Below are 18,992 nucleotides of genomic sequence, written 5' to 3'. Positions count from 1 at the left end.
AAAGCAGGGGCCAGCGCAGTGGTGCCGGGTTAAAGCCCTGGCCTAAAGCACCAGCATCCCATATGGGCACCTGTTCTAGTCCTGGCTGCTCCACTTCTGATCCAGCTCTCTGCTATGGCCTGAGAAAGCAGTGGAAGATGGCCCAAGTCCTTGGGCCTCTGTACCCACATGGGACCCAGAAGAAGCTCCAGGCTCCTGGCTTCAGATCAGCACAGCTCTGGCCATTGCAGCCATCTGGGGAGTGAACTAGCAGATGAAAGACCTCTCTCTCTCTGTCTCTACCTCTCTCTGTGGCTCTGTCTTTCAAATAAATCTTAAAATAAGGCAGAGAAACAGAGATGGGAACAATGATCTAACTACTGGTTCACTCCTCACATGCCTGCAGCAGTCAGGGCAGGACTAGGGGAAAGCCAGGAGCCCAGAATTCTATCCAGGTCTTCCCAGGGGTGGCAGGGACCCAAGGACTTGAGTCATCACCTGCTGCTTCCCAGAGTACGCATCAGCAGGAAGCTGGATTAGAAGCAGAGCAGAACTCGCACCCAGGCACTCAGATATGGGATGTGGGCAACCAAACACCCACCCCCAGAGCCAAAGCACCCTTAAAGTAGCCTGTCCATCAAGTGTGGCTGTCTGGCCCTCAAGACCACTCAGATGAATGGAAACGAAGGAGCTGAACACGTTTCAGAAGCATGGTATTCGTTGTTAGGGATGCAACAGGCTGGAAGAATTGAGATCTCACAGTAGCTGGGACAGCAGCAGGAAGGGCCAGCCGATGAGAGACACTGCAAGGCACAATACCCTCTGTCCCCAGGGAGGGTCCCTTCAGTGAGGGACAACACCACAGCCAGCTAGGCAGGCCTCAGTGGTGTTCCTGCCTTACCGTGCCACACCACGATGGCCCTATTTTCAAGCAAGGATTGAATGGATAGCTTCCTTCAGGAATCAGAGTATCTGATACAGATTGGCTTCCTTGTACAGTCACACGCCACATAACGAAGTCTCCGTCAGTGATGGGCCGCATGGACAGCAGTGGCCTTGTAAGATCGTATCACTTGGTGGCATCAGCACTGCCTCGTTTGTGTGAGTGCACTCTGATGTTTGCACAATGGTGAAATCGCCTGACCATGCATTTCTTAGAACTTATCTCCATTGTTACATCATGCATGACGGTAATTATCACCTAAAAGTCTTCATCCTCAACCTGTCTGTCCTGAAAGGTTAGGTTGTCTCCTGAATATTGGCAATATGATCCAGTCCAAGTTCTTGACTGATGTGAGCATATGTCCCAGAGTGTGTAAGGGCCGTTGTTCTGGTGCGGCAGGTTAAACCACAGTGCGTAACCAGCATCCCATATCAGAGTCCCAGTTCAGGTCCCGTCCAGCTCCCTGCTAATGTGCCTGGGAAAGTAGAGGAAGATGGCCCATGTGCTTGGGCCCCTGCCACACATGTGGGAGCCCTGGATGGATTTCTGGGCTCCTGGCTGTTGCAGCCATCTGGGGAGTGAACCAGCAGATGGAAAATCTTTTTCTTCCTGTCCCTTGCTCTCTGACACTCTGCCTTTCAAATAAGTCTCTTTTTTAAAGAAGTTTATGCAAAAATTAAATTTTTTTAGTGCAAAAATATTTGTAATCCAGGTTTAGAATTTTGTTCAAAGATTTTTGTAATTTTATTTTAAAGTCAGAGTTACAGTGAGGGGGAGAGACAGAGATCTTCCATCTGCTGGTTCACGCCCCAGATGGCCACAATGGCTGGAACTGGGTCAGGCAGAAGCCAGGAACCTGGAGCTTCCTCAGGGTCTCCCAGGAGGATAGCAGAGGCCCAAACACCTGGGCCATCTGCTGCTGCTTTTCCCAGGCCATTAACAAGGAAGTGGATTGGAAGTGGAGCAGCTGGGACTTGAACTGACACTGATATGGGATGGTGTTTACCTACTACTCTGCAATGCGGTCCCCTAGAGGTTCATGCATTTTTCATGAATATGTTACATTTTCATTATATTATACATTTTTCATAATAGGCATGATTTCAACTTTTTTTTTTATAAAGGTTTACTTTATTGGAAAGGCAGAGTTAGAGAAGGAGGGAGAAAGAAGAGATTCACCTGCTCAAAAATTTTTACACCAAAATAAATGGATCTTTTATTTGTATTTTCCAGGAACATTTTAAAAATATTTTTAAATGACTTTACCTGATTTATTTGAAAAGCAGAGAGAGAGAAGGAAAGAGATCTTCCTTCTACTTGTTCACTCCCCAAATGTCAAAACATCCAGGACTGAGCCAGGCCAAAGCTAGGAACCAGGAATTCCATCTGGTTCTCCCACATGGTGGCGGGAACCTAAATGCTCGAGCCATCACCTGCTGCCTCACAGGTGTGCATTAGCAGAGCAGGGACTGGAAACCCGGCATCCTACATGGGCTGCTGACAACATGAGCAGCGGCTTAATCGCTGGACCAAACACTTGCCCTACTAGGAGCATTTTGCAGTACCCTCCTACAAGAAGGATTAGATTTGAATCTCCTTCAGTCTGCTGTTGGACTTGACCAAGGCCTTGAGAGGCCTGTGGGCTGACTTCACACACGGTGGAACTGGTCGGGGCCTGTGTCTGGGACACAGGGACATCTCTGAATCGCCCCCAGCCCCACATATCTGCCTGGCCACTGCTAGAAGGCCCTGGGCCCATCCTGGAAGCAGCCAAACTCGGGCACTCATGGGGCGATGGGTGGCTTTGCAGTCTTCACAGCGGTGGATGCTGGCTGCAAGGATGGGCATGATTTTCCTCGACCTGGGGAGGGGGAGGGGGAGGGGCGGAGGAGGAGGAGGAGGAGGAGGAGGAGGAGCAGAGCCGAGTGGGCTCACTGTGTGATCTTACCTCTCCCAGCCAGCTGCAGCTAAGCACCGAGGCTTAGAAACGGTTTGGAGGGCTAAGCAGGGTGACCATCCTGTCTCCTGTTCTAACGCCTCCAATTCTGCCTTTTCCTTCCCAGCTGAGGCGGCAGCAGCGCGTGGCAGTCAGCCTGGAGCTGCGGAAGGCCAGGAAAGAGGAGCAGGCCTTAAAGAGACGGAACATCACTGATTGCTCCCCCGAGCCAGCTTCTGAAAAACCCACCAAAGGGGTGCGTCCCAGCACGGCGGGCGGGCGTTCCGGCAGCTGGAAACCGCTGAATGGTTCAGAGCCTGCAAACTCCCGTTCAGGGCCTTTAGGTGGGGGTGGGGAGATCGTGGTGCAGCTTACCTGCCTTTGCCAGAAGCTAAGCGTTGTTTACCTTGCTGTCGGGAGTCTGTGGGATCCGTGTTCCAAAGGAGAGTGGAGAAGGCACTGCTTCTGGTGGATTCGCTGTGGGCTCTGAGCCTGGGGGCCCAGGAAGAGAGGGTTAGAGAGGGTTAACCCTAAGCCTAGTGAGGGCCGTTTCTTGGTGGAGGCATCTAGTCCGTGGACGGGTCACATCTTCCCTAGGACGTGAATTCCATCTTTCGTCTTCCTGTCTCCATCTGCTCCAGCCTCGCTAAATGCCCGTGCCAGGTCGACTTCAGCGTTCGTCCTATTTCTGTGAATGCAGGAATCGGGCTTCCTGGTCCTTCAGCGATGCTGTATCCCACGTCTCTTGTGGGACATCACTGTCTGTGTCCCGTCTGTACTGTCCATGGCTGTCGTCTGCACCTGCTGGGCAGGCAGAGAGGGACGGATTCAGTGATTGATGAGATGGGTCCAGTGGTTCTGTGACTGGCCAGTGGCTTCAGAGCTGCGTCTCTATTCACTTGTCTGGGGCAGTCCCTAGGGACCAACCACACGTGTACACACACACACACACACACACACACACACACCAGCCCAAGAAGGTATGAAGCACAACAATGAAAAAAGGGGTTGTTTGCCTTTTTGTCCTATACTAGCATTTTTTTTTTTAATTCAGGCAGAATTCACATAAACCAAAATGGACCCCTTTAAAGTGTACAACTGCTGGCTGCTAGTACAGTCACCAGGTTGTACAGCTGTCTCCTCTAAAGTTCCAGAACAGACTCAACAGATGGAGACCCCAGACCCGTTCGGCAGTCACTCCTCCTTCCTCATCCCCACAGCCTTGGGTCACTATGGGTTTACCTTTTCTGGACTTTGCACAGTTCCATGAACAAGGAATGTGTGGTCTTTTGTGTCCGGCTGCTTTCACTCAGCCTGGGGTTTTCAGTCTCTCGGTGTTGTGCGGTGTATCAGTACCTTGTTCCTTTGTGGCTTACTCCACTCCATTGTGTGGCTAAACCATGTTCTGCTTGCCCACTCATTAGCTGGTACCCACTCGTTATTGGTTTTGTTCCTGCTTTTTTGCTGTCGGAACTGCTGCTGCTCTGAACAGTTGTGTACAAGTTTTTGAGTGGAAAAATGTTTTCAATGCTGTTGGGAGTAAAAATGCTGGGTTATGTGCTAATTCTATGTTGGAATCACTGTGGTAGGCCAGATCACGCCCCCACCCCAAATCTGTACAGTTCTCATCTCCAGAAATGGTCACCTGTGGGACTTTGCGCCACCGCCACAGCTCACTAGGCTAATCCTCCACCTTGCGGCGCTGGCACACCGGGTTCTAGTCCCGGTCGGGGCGCCGGATTCTGTCCCGGTTGCCGCTCTTCCAGGCCAGCTCTCTGCTGTGGCCAGGGAGTGCAGTGGAGGATGGCCCAAGTGCTTGGGCCCTGCACCCCATGGGAGACCAGGATAAGCACCTGGCTCCTGGCTTCGGATTAGCGCGGTGCGCCGGCCGCAGCGGCCATTGGAGGGTGAACCAACAGCAAAGGAAGACTTTTCTCTCTCTCCTCTCTCTCACTGTCCACTCTGCCTGTCAAAAAAAAAAAAAAAAAGGGACTTTGCAGGAGGTGGTTAAGTTAAGCAACTTGAGATGGGGAAATCGTCCTGGATGATCTGGTGGGCCTGGAATAATCCGTTGCTCTAAGGAGGAGGAAGAGGGAGATGGGGAAGCAAGCACTGTGGCAGGGGAGGCGTGAGGCGAGGGGTGCACGTGTCCTCCAGAAGCTGAAAAAGGCGAGGAAGCGGGTTCTCCCCTCTGGGCCTCGGGGTGGGGGGGAACCAGCCCTGCCCACACCTTGGCTTTAGCTCCCTGACACTGATGATGAACTTGGTGTTCTAAACCGCTCGAAGGAAGCTTGCGTGATTTGAAGTCACTGACTTTGTGGTGATTTTTATAGCAGCAATAGGAAACTAATACACTGCCAAACTGCGTTCCAGAGTGGCTGCTCCTTGTACATTGTGACATTCTTGGTGGGACTTGCTGTGGTCCACTTATAGACATCCAACTGGTAGGAAGGGATATGTTGAAATTTTCATTAGTATTCTTTTTTTTTTAAGATTTATTTTTATTGATTTGAAAGAGTTAGAAAGGCCTTCCATCCACTGGTTCACTCCCCAGATGGCCGCAACAGCTGGAGCTGTGCCGATCCAAAGCCAGGAGCTTCTTCCAGGTCTCCCATGTAGGTGCAAGGGCCCAAGGACTTGGGCCATCTTCTACTGCTTTCCCAGGCCATAGCAGGGAGCTGGATCGGAAGTGGAGCTGCTGGTTCTACCGGTGCCCATGTGGGATGCCGGCACTCAGGCCAGGGCTTTAACCCGCTGCACCACAGCACTGGCCCCATTACTATTTTCTTAATAGTTGATGAGAATCTTTTCATGTTCTACTAGTTATTGTGTGTGGGTTTGTATGTATATACACATACATGTATAGAAAAAGGGAAACATCTATTCAGACTATTTTATAAGTAACTTTATTGAGCTGTAGGAGTTACTAATATTTTCTAGATAGTAGACTCATTACCTAATACAAGGTCACAGACTTAGACCTGTGTTTCCTTCTAAGTGTTCTGTAGTTTAACTCTTAGGTTTGTATTTAAGCCTTTGATCCATTTTTTCCCAAAAGGTTTATTTTCTTGAAAGTCGGAGTTAGAAAGGGAGAACAAGAGAGATCTTCCACCCACTGGTTCACTCCCCAGATGGCTAGCGGTTGGGGCTGGGCCAGACCAAAACCAGGAACCAGGTCTCCCACACGGGTGTAGGAGCCAAGGACTTGGGCCATCCTCCACTGCTTTTGCAGGTGCATTAGCAAGGAGCCAGACTGGAAATGGAGCATCCAGGATACAAACAGGCACTTACATGGAATGCCAGCATTGCAGGCAGTCGCTTAACCCCGTTCCCCACAATGCTGGCTCCCCTTGATCTATTTTGAGTTAAATTAAGTCAATAGGGATGTAGCTTCATTCTTCTGTGTGTTATCCAGTTGTCTCCACACATTTAGTCATTGATTTGAGATGCAGAGAGACAGAAACCAAGTGTTGCTGTCTGCTGGTTCACTCCTCAGATGACTTAACAGTGAGCACTTGGGTGGGCTGTAGCTGTGTGAGTTAGGAATTCATTCCTGGTCTCCCACCTGTGGGGCAGGAACCCAACCACTGCTGGGGTCTACACTGGCGAGGAGCTGGAATTGAGAGCTAGAGCCAGGTATTGAGGACAGATGTTCCAAGGTGGGATGGGAACTTTTTTTTTTTTTCTTCTTTTTTTACAGGCAGAGTAGACAGAGACAGAGAGAAAGGTCTTCCTTTTTTGCCATTGGTTCACCCTCCAATGGCCACCGCGGCCGGCGCACTGTGGCCGGCGCATCGTGCTGATCCGAAGCCAGGAGCCAGGTGCTTTTCCTGGTCTCCCATGGGGTGCAGGGCCCAAGCACCTGGGCCATCCTCCACTGTACTCCCTGGCCACAGCAGAGAGCTGGCCTGGAAGAGGGGCAACCAGGACAGAATCCAGCACCCCGGGAACTTCTTACATGGTGTGTTTACCATTGGACAAAACGACTGTCCCTACCTTTTTTTTTTTTTTTTTTTTGAAAAGTCTTTTCTCTACCCATTGAATGACCTTAGTACCCTTATCAAAAAAAAAAAAAAAAAAAATCAGTTGGTCATAAATGTGGTGGTTTATTTGTGGATTTTAATTATCTTCTGTTGGTCTACCTTTTTATCTCAATGCCTGTACAACTGAGATTTTGTTACTGTAGCCTCGTAGTAAGTTTTGAAATGGAAAAATGCAAGTCTTCCAACTTTATCCTTTTCCAGGTTATTAGGGCTATTCTGGATCACTTGCACTTCCATATGAATTTTTGTATGCGCTCACCAGTTACTTCAATAGAGACAGCTTGGATTTTGATGGAGATCGCATCAAATCTGTAGAGCAGTTTGTGGAATAATGCCATTTTTAACCATGTTAGGTCTTTGAATTCATGAACATAAGATGTCTTTTCATTTAAGTGCTCCTTAATTTTAAAAACAGCTTTTAGCATATAAGTCTTAGGCTTTTCTTGTTAAATTTATTCCTGAATATTTTGTCCTTTTTTGATGCTATTATGAATTTTGTGAATTTTGGCTTTGGGATTGTCCATTGCTAGCATATAGAAATAAAAGTGATTTTGTCTATTGATCCTATAAACTAGCTGTACTTGTTTATTAGCTCTAAATATTTTAGTGTCTTGAATTCCTTAGGAATTGCAAATATAGTTTTACTTTCTATTTTGGATGCACATTATTAAAATAAGTTAGAAGTTCCAATTCCATGTAGAATAAAACTGGCAAGAGCAAACATCTTGTCTGAATCTTGATCCTGTAGGGAAAACTTCTAGTCTTTTGCTTTTAAATATTATTTTAAAAATATTGATTACATATTATTAAAGATGCTAGCTGTGGGATTTCTGGGTGCCTTTATCAGGAAAGAGGAAGTTACCTATTATTCCCAGTTTGTTGAATGCTTTTCTTTCACAGAAAAGTGTTGGATTTTTGTCAAATGCTTTCTGTGTTTACTAAGATGTTCATGTGGGTCCACCCACTGCATTTATTTACACAGGGTGTTGGTTTCATTTGCTGACCTACTCCTGTATTGCATTTTTGGGTTAAATGACAGTTAATCATGATGTTGGTCATGTTTAACCTCAGGATGTGTTTGGTTTCCTAGTATTCTATTGAGGATTTTTGCATCTGTAGTCATAAAGGACATTGGTGCATATTTTATTTTCTTGTAAATGTGTTTATCTGGTTTAGTATCAAGGTAATACTGGCCTCAAAGGATAACTTGGGAAGTTCTCACTACTCCTGTTTTTTCTTGTAAGAGTTTGTGAAAGATTAATGTGAACTCCTAAATTTTTGAGAAAATTTACCATTGAAATCATGTGGACCAGATTTCTCTTTGTAAAATATTTTAAGTATGATGTTGATGATGGTGATTTCTTGGGTCACTTTAGTAGCTCTGTGTCTTTAGGAATTTGTCTATTTTGTCTTCATTATGTAATTTGTTGGCATTCATCTGTTCAGATTCCTTCCCCCCCCCTTTAAGATTTATTTATTTGAAAGGCAGAGTTATAGAGAGGCAGAGAAAGAGCGAGGTCTTCCATCCACTGATTCACTCCCAGATGGCCTCAATGGCCAGAGCTGAACTGATCCAAAGCCAGGAGCCAGGAGCTTCTTCCAGATCTCCCAGGTGGGTGCAGGAGCCCAAGGACTTAGGCCATCCTCCACTGCTTTCCCAGGCCACAGCAGAGAGCTGAATTGGAAACAGAGCAACCGGGACTTGAACCGGCACTCCTATGGGATGCCGGCACTGCAGGTGGTGGTTTTACCCGCTTCGCCACAGCACTGGACCCCTGATTCCTCTTTCTATGAGTTCAGTAATAATGACCTCACTTTAATTCCTGGTTGGATAATGTGAGTCTTCTCTCCCTCCACCCCCTCCCTTTCTCTTGGGAAGTTTAGCTGAAGGTTTGTCATTTTTGTTTTTATTCAAGAACCAACTTTTCATTTTTCTGTTTTCTTTAATATTTATTATTTGCTTGGCATTTATTTTTTTAGTCTTTAAAGACTGAATCTTGAGCTGTAGTTTTGAGACTGATATTCTATTATAGCAGATGTGTTATTGCTACACATTTCCCTCTAAGTTCTGCTTTGGCTGTATCCCATTATGTTGGTATGTTGTGTTTTTGTTTCATTCATCTTGGTATTTCCTAATTTCTCTTATGAGTTCTTCTTTGACCCTTTGGTTATCTAGGAATGTGTTGTTTAACTTCCTCATGTTTGTGAATGTCCCAGATCTTCTGTTTGAAGTGAATAATTTCATTCCATTGTGATTAGAGAACACACTTTGAATGATTTTAGTCCTCTTACATGTATTGATGTGTGTATTGTCCATAGGCACTCGAGAATGTTCCACTTGTTCTTAAAGAATGTGCATTCTGTTATTTGGGGTAGGTATCTGTGGTTGGGATGTTTTACTGTGTGAATGTTTCGTATTTCCTTGGGTGTTTTCTTTTTCTTAAACAGTTGAGGCTTAACGTGAAATCAAAATTTCTAAAAGCACAAATCTACATAGAGGCATAACAAAGATGTTGAGGACAAAGGGTATCTTTTTTTTCTTTAATTATTAGAAAGGCAGAGTTAGAGGTCTTCCATACACTGGTTCATTCCCCAGCTGGCCATAACAGCCGGAGCTGTGCTGATCTGAAGCCAGGAGCTTCTTCCAGGTCTCCCACATGGGTACAGGGGCCCAAGGACTTGGGCCATCTTCTATGCTTTCCCAGGCCATAGCAGAGAGCTGGATTGGAAGTGGAGCAGCAGGGACTCAAACCGTCACCCGTATGGGATGCCCCACTGTAACAGTGCGGCTTTACCTGCTGTGCCACGGTGCCAGGCCCCTGTATGCTGTTTTTAATTCTTTGACTTTTAACCTTTTTGTGTTATTCAGCCTAAAGTGTGACCTTTGCAGACAGCATATAATAGGATCGTATTTTTTTTAACCCATTCTACAAATCCTTGTCATTTACTGAGAGTGTTTAAATCATTTTCATGTAATGTAATTAGTGATAAGGTTGGCTTTACCGCGGCGGCCATTGGAGGGTGAACCAACGGTAAAGGAAGACCTTTCTCTCTGTCTCTCTCTCTCTCACTGTCCACTCTGCCTGTCAAAAAAAAAAAAAAAAGGTTGGCTTTACATCTGACATTTTGCTATTTGTTTTTCCATAGATCTTAGTCTTTTTTTCCCTTCCTCTATTTCTCCATCTTTCCCTTTTTTTGTGTGTTAAACATATACTTTCTAGTTTAATTTCCCAGTTTCTTTTACTATTTTTTAAAAAGTGTTAGTGTTTGTCCTGGGTATAATTAACATCTGGTTTTATAATTAGCAATCTAGTTTGGAGGAAGACCAGCTTAATTTCAATGGTCACAAAACTTGGCTCCTTTATAGCTGTATTCTCTCCCTGTACCTCTGCTCTTACTGCTGACGAGTTACAGCTTCATACCGTGTGTGTCCATCTACATAGATTTCCAATTATTGTCTTAGGCCATTGTCTTTTTAAGTCAAATAGAGTTTTAATTTTGCAAAAACAAAAATCATGTATACCGTCTTTCGTATTTGCCAATATGCAGTAATGACCTGACTGGTGTTTATTTCTTCATGTGAAGGTTATTGTCTACTTCCCGTTACCTGAAGGACTTCGTTTAGCATTTCTTGTACCGTGGGTTTGCTAATGATGGCTTCTCTTTATCAAGGGATGTCTTAGCGCCTCCTCCATTTTATCAGGATAGCTTGCTGGACGGCGAGTCTTGGTCGATCATCTTTGTCCTTCAGCGTTTTGACAATGTCATTCCACTGCTTCTTGACCTCCATGCTCTCTGATGAGAATTCAGCTGTTAATCTCACTAAGGCCTCATATATGAAGAGTTGCTTCTCTTTTATGGGTTTCAGGAGTCTGTTTTTAGCTTTCAGCAGTTGATGATGTGTCTAGGTATAGATCCCTTGAGATTTATCCTATTTGGAGTTCACTGAGCTTCTCAAATGTATAGATTAATTTTTTCATCAAATTTGGGAAAGTTTTGGCCATCTCATCAAGTGTACTTCTCAAATATCTCTTTAAATATACTCTGTGCCCCTATGTCTTTTTACTCATGTTAGGTCATGTCAGTAGGCTTGATGGGGGTCCTAGGAGCTCTGAGACCAGCTGATTCCCATCTTTAGTCTTTTTTCCCTTTATCTTCCTCAGACTGGTCATATCAGTTGACCATCTGCAACTTGACTAGTTCTTCAGGAGCTGAAAAACGGATTTGAATAAATGAAGTGATTTTTTTAAAAATTTCAGTTATTATATTCTCCAATTCCAGGATGTCTGTATCTTCCATGAGAAGCTTTATTTGAGACATCGCTCTCCTACTTTCCTTTAGTTCTTGGAACATGTTTAACGTCTTGGTCTAGTAAGTCCAACATCTGGGTGCCTCAGTGACTGTTTGTATTGACTGTGCCCATCCCAGGTAACTATGTCATATTTATGTCTTTGTATGTCTTATACTTTGTAAAAAGTCAGTTATTTAAAATATAACATGAACATTCTGGATATCGGATTCCTCCTTGCCCCAGGGTTGGTTGTTGCTGGATGGTGGTGCTTGTTTAGTGGTTTCTGATTTAATTCTGTAAAATATGTGTTCTTTGCCACATGTGGCCACAGAAATCTCTCCCAAGTTTGCTTAATGGCTGGCAAATGACTAGAACATAGTTTCATTTTTTTTTAAGATTTATTTATTTTAAAGCCAGAGCTACAGAGAGAAGGAGAGGAAGAGAGAGAGGTCTTCCATCTACTGGTTCACTCCCCAATTGGCCACAACAGCCAGAGCTGCACCGATCCGGAGCCAGGAGTTTATTCCAGGTCTCCCACACGGGTGCAGGGGCCCAAGCACTTGGGCCATCTTCTGCTGCTTTCCCAGGCCATAGCAGAGAGCTGGATGGGAAGTGAAGCAGCCGGGACTCCAACCAGTGCCCATATGGGACACCAGCGCTGCAGGCGGAGGACTTACCTGCTACACTACAGTGCTGGCCCCCATAGTTTCCATTTAACACTTGAAACCACCAGAGAAGAAAATGTACCCAATTTTTGCCAAGATGTTCTGTGTACGTCCTGGGGCATGTGTCCAGTGCTTGACTACATGTTGAACTGGCCATCTGAAGCCTTTCCCTCCTGTTTACACCGAGCCTCAAGGTCAGTTAGTGGAAGGAGCTTAGGGTCGTCTCAGGTGTCTGTGAGCCTGTGCCCGGTCCCACATACACACCTGGTCTCCCAGATTCTCTGGAGTATGTCGGAGCTTTCCAAACCCCAAATGGACATCTCGTTCCTCGTATTTTCCCCGTAAGTTTTTTGTTTGATTGTTCGGTCTATTACTTACCCTGTTATCCAGCCTCTTAGCTGTGAAGTTAAACAAGTTCCTCAAATTGTCTTCAACAAACATCCAGGGAAAAGCTTCACACTGAGTGGGCTGTCAGTCAAAGGAAAGAGTTCTACAAGTGGGGTCGTTCAGGGAACTGCTAGACAGGTCAAACAGCAGCTCTTCCAGAGAGAGACTTGGAAGGAGGGCCTGCCCATTCTGACTCTCCTGGTGCCCGGGGGGCTATTGCATTTTCATGTACCGCTGGCTTTTCTTTTTTTTTTTTTTTTTCCCCTTTTTAAAGATTTATTTAATTGGAAGAATTACAGAGAGAAGTACAGACACAGAGAGTCTGCCATCTGCTGATTCACTCCCCAGAGGGCCACAACAACTAGGTCTGGGCCAGGCTGAAGCCAGGAGCCAGGAGCTTCTTCCAGGTCTCCCACGTGGGTGCAGGGGCCCAAGCACTGGGGCCATCTTCCACTGTTTTCCCAGGCACATTAGCAGGGATCTGGATCGGAAGTGGAGCAGCTGGGACTCGAACTGGCGCCCGTGTAGGATGCAGGCCGGGGCTTCACCCCGCTGCACCACAGCACCGTCCCACACCGTTGGCTTTCAAAGCTGCCATGAAGTTGGGGGTGGTGGGAATACGGCAAGTTAAAGTAATACAAAGCTCAGAATTTTACTGAGATTTAATTGTTTTTCATAAATAAATACCTCCTGGCTTGGATTTTTAAAAAAACACTGCAAGCCTTCGATCAGCTTCTACAGAGCTGAAAAATCTGATTCTGACAATTTTTTTCAGTTTTCTGCAGCTTTTATGGAGGAGAGAACTTTTGGAAGTTTATTCTGTACCTTTTTTTTTCCTGATTTCCATTAGCATAGGATAAAAAGTGGCTAGAAAGCCATGCGGTCTGGGCGCAGGGCGTGTCCTACAGACCTGTGCGACCTGTGGATGACCGGGAGTTCTTACCTGATACTGAAGAGCGCAGGGCGTGGCATCCTGTTGGAGCCGGTTCTAACTGGAAGGGTGACAGGACCAGGTGGTGTTTGTGGTTCCTTTCAGCTGCAGCCCTGACCTGAATGTGTCTCTCCTCACAGGTGAGCCTCTCCCTGGATGACATAGTCAGAGGTGTGAACAGCTCAGACCCACTGCTTTGTTTCCAGGCCACCCAGGCCGCCAGGTATCGCCAAGCACGCTTCTGCTCTGTGCAGGTTCACTGCTAGCAACAAACTCGGGGCCCTCTTGGGTTTCTTGATGCTGGCAAGCTGCCCACAAAGAGAGGAGAGGCCCAGGGCATTGCAAAGCAAGGCCAGGCTGCTATTCTACACCGCTTTGGGTGAGAGAATGTGCTGTCAGAGATGAATTGGTTAATTTGCCTCTATGGGATTTGGGCTCCCGGATAATACCTGAAGCGGGGAGAGAGATGTTTCTTCGTCAGTGCCAAGTGCCATAGGCTGAACTCTGGGAGGTCAAGTGGCTCTGGTCCAGCTGTTGGTCTCATTCAATGGTTCAGAACACCAGCAACATCTGTAAAAGTTTTTTTTTTTTTTTTTTTAAGATTTATTTATTTGAAAGGCAGAGTTAGAAAGGTCTTCCATCCACTGGTTCACTCCCCAAATGGCCACAATGGCCAGAGCTGAGCCAATCCAAAGTCAAGAGCCAGGAGTTTCTTCCTGGTTTCCCATGTGGGTGCAGGGGCCCAAGTACTTGGGCCATCCTCCACTGCTCTCCTAGGTGCATTAGCAGGGAGCTGGATTGGAAGGGGAGCAGCTGGGACTTGAACTGGAGCCCATATGGGATGCTGGGTTTTAACCCACTACACCACAGCGCCGGCCCCTAAAGGAGCTTCTTGCTACCTCCCAACACGGTGTGACGCTCCTTCTGCCCTATGTCCATTTCACTGCTTAGGAAAATGCTCTCCCGGGAAAGGAACCCTCCCCTAAAGCCCATCATCGATGCGGGGCTCATCCCCAGGCTGGTGGAGTTCCTGAAGTCATCGCTTCACCCCCACCTGCAGTTCGAGGCAGCCTGGGCTCTGACCAACATCGCTTCCGGGACCTCGGAGCAGACGCGAGCCGTCGTGGAAGGAGGTGCCATCCAGCCTCTGATCGAGCTCCTGTCTTCCCCCTGCGTGGCCGTGTGCGAGCAGGCCGTGTGGGCTCTTGGTAACATAGCCGGTGAGAATCTTGCCCTGAGCAGGCTAAGAAAACAGTGGACGGCGATGTGGCATGCAGCGGGGTGTTCTTTGGCTAGGGTGGTGTTGTCAACATTCTGGAACTTTTCTCCCGTTTATGTACCTGCAAGTACTGGGAAAGGTACACGGAGCTGTTGCAAAAATTCAGAGCCAAGTTTTGTTTTGTTTTTATGATTTATTTGAAAGGCAGAGTTATAAAGACAGGGAGAGGCAGAGAGAAATCTTCCATCTGCTGGTTTACTCTCCAAATGGCTGTGACAGCGCTGGGCCAGGCCGAAGCCAGGAGCCGGGAGCTTTATCCGGGTCTCCCATGTGAGTCCAGGGGCCAAGTACTTGGGGCACCTTCCACTGATTTTCTCAGGTGCACTAGCAGGGAGCTGGATCAGAAGTGGAACAACCAGGCCTGGAACCGGCACCTATATGGGGTGGCGGTGACTTGACTCGCTACATCACAGTGCCGGCCCCAGACAGAGCCAAATTGGAGCTGAAACCGGATGATGAAGTCCATCCTGGAACTGCAGGCTGTCTAGGAACAAGAGGGGTCCCGCAGCCTCAGGCCTTAGTGGCTTCAGGAATAGAAGATGAGGCTCTGGCCCCTGCAGCGTGGGCATATATGACGGTCCCTTGCCTAACTCGGGACCCTAAAAGCACTCTTTTCTCCAGGGAAAGTTGCTAAGGAAACACAATAATGTCTCCTCACCTTGGGATAAAAAAAAAAAATCTTCCTTGAGAACAGGATCCCAAGACTCCGCTGGAGGATTTGGGCCCGGACGTGTTGTGGGCTCTGTGGTCGGAAGCAGGAGCTGTGGCGTTAGGGCCGCAGCATTGGAAGCTCCTGGATTCCTGGCAGAGAGCCATCCGAGTGCTCGCCAGTGTTTGGGGGTGGGGGAGGGGAGACTCAATTGGGCCCCTCAGGATTTGGGCAAAAGCTCAGCTAAATATTAGCAGTTTCAAGTCCAGAGTAGCAACAACCAGCCGTGACTGAGCCAGCAGAAGCAAACAGCGTTGATTAGACCTCCAAGGACTTCAGGTCCCGGAATTAGCAAGCAGAACGTAGAGTAACTGCTGTACGACGGGGGCTGGAGTGAAGCGCGCGTGGAGGGACGTCCTCTAATACTTTGCTTGGTTCCATGAGGAACAGGCTGGACAGGGTGGAGTGAAGTGGCTCAGGCCGTGCCCCCATGACTGAAGAGTGCTGACTCCTAGGGGCTAAAGCAGCATTTTGGCCAAAGTAGCAGACGGGGCTGATTGTCGGCAGCGATGCGTCCCCAGGCTTTGTCCTGAGTTCAGTCTGGATGTTGCCACCCCGTGGGCCAGAGCCTTCTGGGAAGACGGCTTGGTCCACGCGAGCCTCCGTCTCGCTGACAGCGGTGCTGTGGGAGGCCACCAGTGTTTCCCGAGCACTGCTGGGGCAGCATCCGCAGCCCCTGCTGAGAGCAGTTACTGCTCTGTGGTGTGCTTGTCCGCCCAGCAGACACCGTGGAGAGGCAGGATCCTAGTATGTGGCTATCCCGTCTACCTGCTAGACCCTGGAATAAGTCGCTCTCCTACCCCTTGTGTAGACTTTTATAAAATTAACCACCCACTTCAGGCCCCCCAGGGCTCCCTCTCTGACTGTCACGTTCCAATCCGTTTGTAGGCGATGGCCCAGAGTTCAGAGATGTTGTTATTTCGAGCAACGCCATACCGCACCTGCTGGCCCTGGTTTCACCGACTGTACCGGTGAGTGTCACTGAATGAGAAAACCTTAGCTAACCGGCAGGTCTCGTGGCTGGGAAATTCGGGCAAGTACTTCCAGATCAATGCCAGATCCGTGATGCTGCCAGCCGGCTTCTGGCAGCACGTGACAGCATGGCCCCGGGCTGAGTATCGTTTCATGTACAATCGACCCAAATCTGTCCTTACGGGCAAGTATCACCACTACTTTTTTTTTTTTCCTAAGATTTACTTAATTATTTTGAAAGAGTTAGAGGGAGAGACACAGAGAGGTCTTCCATCTGCTGCTTCACTACCCAGATGGCTACAACAGCTGGCACTGGGCCAGGCTGAAGCCAGGAGCCAGGAGCTCCTTCCATGCCTCCTGCATGGGTTTTAGGGGTCCAAACACTTGGGCCATCCTCCACTGCCCTTCCTAGGCCATTAACAGGGAGCTGGATCGGAAGTGGAGCAGCTGGGACTCAAACCAGCGCCCATATGGAATGCCAGCACTGCAGATGGCGGCTTTACCCATTATGCCACAATCGCGGGCCCTTCATATTTCTCTGGAGGGCATTAGAAAGGGTACATTGATCTGTCACCCTAGCATAGTGAAAGCCACTGCCTGCAGTGCTGGCATCCCATATGGGTGCTGGTTCAAGTCCCGGCTGCTCCACTTCCCATCCAGCTCCCTGCTGATGGCTTGGGAAAGCAGTAGAAGATGGCCCAAGTGCTTGGGTCCCTGCACCCACGTGGGAGACCTGGAAGAAGCTCCAGGTTCCTGGTTTTGGATCAGCCCAGCTCCAGCCATCTAGGGAATGAACCAGCGGATGGAAGACCTCTCCCTCAGCCTCTGCCTCTGTGTAACTCTGCCTTTCAAATAAATAAATCTTTAAAAGAAAGTTACCTTAAGGTTTTCCAGAGCTTAACATCCTGAAAGTAGCTGCTTGATGTCTCCATGCCAAGTGCACAGAGATGGAACGGTTCGGCAGTGCTGGCCGTGGGTCATAACCAGGGTCTGAGTTTGAAGCTTACAGTCTGAGTTGGTTGAGGTGGCAACAGTAGAGGACTCCCAGGTTTAGGAATCGGGTTCTAGATTTGCCTCAAACAAGAATAAAGCGAGGCCAAGGGTGGCATGCAAACGAGGAGTGAGAACCTGTGACATGATTGAGCTAGGGAAGGCCAGCCGTGACCGAGGGAGTCTGCAGAGCGAGCAGTGCAGAGGACCCGGACATGGTCCTGGGGTTCACGGGGAGCCCTGGGAGGGTGTCCAGGTGGGAAGTGGAGTGATCTCGTCTTCCACAAAGACCCTTGGCAGCTGCTGGGGTGGAGAGCAGAGGGAGCTGGCAAAGGGGAGGCTTTCGGGGGGTTGCTGTGCATGGGAGGGAAGAGAAGGGAACCAGGTGCTTCCTGCCTCAGGTTAGGTTGTTTCCATGACTGCTCCCCTAGAGAAGGGGGAAGATGGAAGGAGAAAGGAGATCGGCGCGTTCTCTGTGGGTGTTAACCAAGGCAAGTTAGAGGCACCGTGACCACCATGCCAGGTTGGTGTGTGTGCAGCTGTGCACAGCTGGGTGCTCCGTGACCTCCAGCTGGGTGAGGTCAGCCGGAGGAAGGCTCAGGAAATCTCGCCTGACCGGCTGCTTGTGGCTTATTTATTTTGAGAGGGGATATGAGTGGGAGGAAAGGGACAGAGAGAGCTCTCACCTGCTGGTTCACTTCCCACATGGCTACAATCTAGGACTCCCAAGCCAGACACCAGGGGCTCAAAGTCTTCCATGTGAGTGACAGGAGTGTAGTTTCTGCATCCGGGTGTGCACTAGCAGGAAGCTGGAACTGGGGTGGAGCTAGGACTCGAACTCAGGCCCTTTGATGTGGGATGTAGGCATCTCATTGAGTGGCCAAACACCTGCCTCCAGCCACTTTTTTTTTTCTTATTTCAAAGGCAGATAGACAAAGAGATAGATCTTCCATCCACTGGTTCACTCCCCAGATGGCCACAATGGCCAGGGCTGGGCAAGACCAAAGCCAGGAGCCAGGAACTCCATCCAGGTCTCCCATGTGGGAACAGGGACCCAAGGGCTTGGGCCATCCTCCCACCGCTTTCCCAGGCACATGAGCAGGGAGCTGGATTGGAAGCAGAGAACCTGGAACTAAAACCAGCCAGCACTCTGATGTGGGGAGCTGGCTGACTTTGTAGGTGGCAGCTTAGCTCACTGTGCCATTTCATGGGCCCCACACCTGTTTTTTAAATGTTTTACTGGTACACAGCTGTGCCTGTTTATCCACGTGTTGTCTGCAATCATTTTGTGCTGCAAGGGCAAAGTTGAGTCGTTGCATCAGCAGTTGCAAACATACGGCTCACAAGGCCAGAAATGTTTACTATCTGGTCCTTGACAGAAACATTGACCAACTCCTGACCTAGAGCATGCGAAGTCCCCAGGACCACGTCCTGGGAGCTCTGCTGTGCAGAAATCTGGCAGAGCCCCCAACACATAGCCCGTTCAGCAGCAGAAAACCAGGGGTGGTGTCACCGGGGCCGAGAAGGGATTTGTCAAAAGGGAATGACTGACAGCTAATTATAACACAGAGGGACAGTAGCTTGAGGACTGAGCGGCAGCCGCTGGGTTTGGTAACCTGGAAAGAACTGATTTCTGTCGCAAACTACAAAGAAGTAGGGGCGGAAACCAGATGACAATGGCTTGAACAGATGGAAGCTACGAAAAAGATGGTGAATATAAATGTCTCCTTGAGCACAAACGCTGAAAACCAGAAGTGGGGGATGGCTGGGGAGGGGCGGGGGGAGGTCCCAGAGCGTGTTTCCAAACTGGTGGGAGGGACTCATGGGAGTGAGGTGCTCCTGGGGGCAGGATCTTTGCAGGCAGAAT

The 18,992-nt window shown here is 48.4% G+C and overlaps 1 protein-coding gene across 4 annotated transcripts in view; it reads left to right on the top strand.

The window, feature by feature from the left end:
- KPNA7 (karyopherin subunit alpha 7) overlaps window positions 1–18,992 on the top strand; it is a 44,534-nt gene that overhangs the window by 9,015 nt on the left and 16,527 nt on the right. For all 4 annotated transcript variants that reach the window (XM_089321499.1, XM_089321501.1, XM_089321498.1 and 1 more), the window contains exons 3-6: window positions 2,986–3,114; window positions 13,316–13,398; window positions 14,127–14,395; window positions 16,052–16,134. In XM_089321499.1, coding sequence (XP_089177625.1) covers window positions 2,986–3,114; window positions 13,316–13,398; window positions 14,127–14,395; window positions 16,052–16,134 — 564 coding nt within the window. The remainder of the gene's footprint in view (window positions 1–2,985; window positions 3,115–13,315; window positions 13,399–14,126; window positions 14,396–16,051; window positions 16,135–18,992) is intronic.

This window comes from Oryctolagus cuniculus, chromosome 19, assembly GCF_051225735.1.
Source record: "Oryctolagus cuniculus isolate XC-2025 breed Fujian yellow rabbit chromosome 19, ASM5122573v1, whole genome shotgun sequence".
Taxonomy (NCBI): domain Eukaryota; kingdom Metazoa; phylum Chordata; class Mammalia; order Lagomorpha; family Leporidae; genus Oryctolagus; species Oryctolagus cuniculus.
Note: the sequence above shows the minus strand (reverse complement) of the source record. Positions and strands in the feature narration are given on the sequence as shown.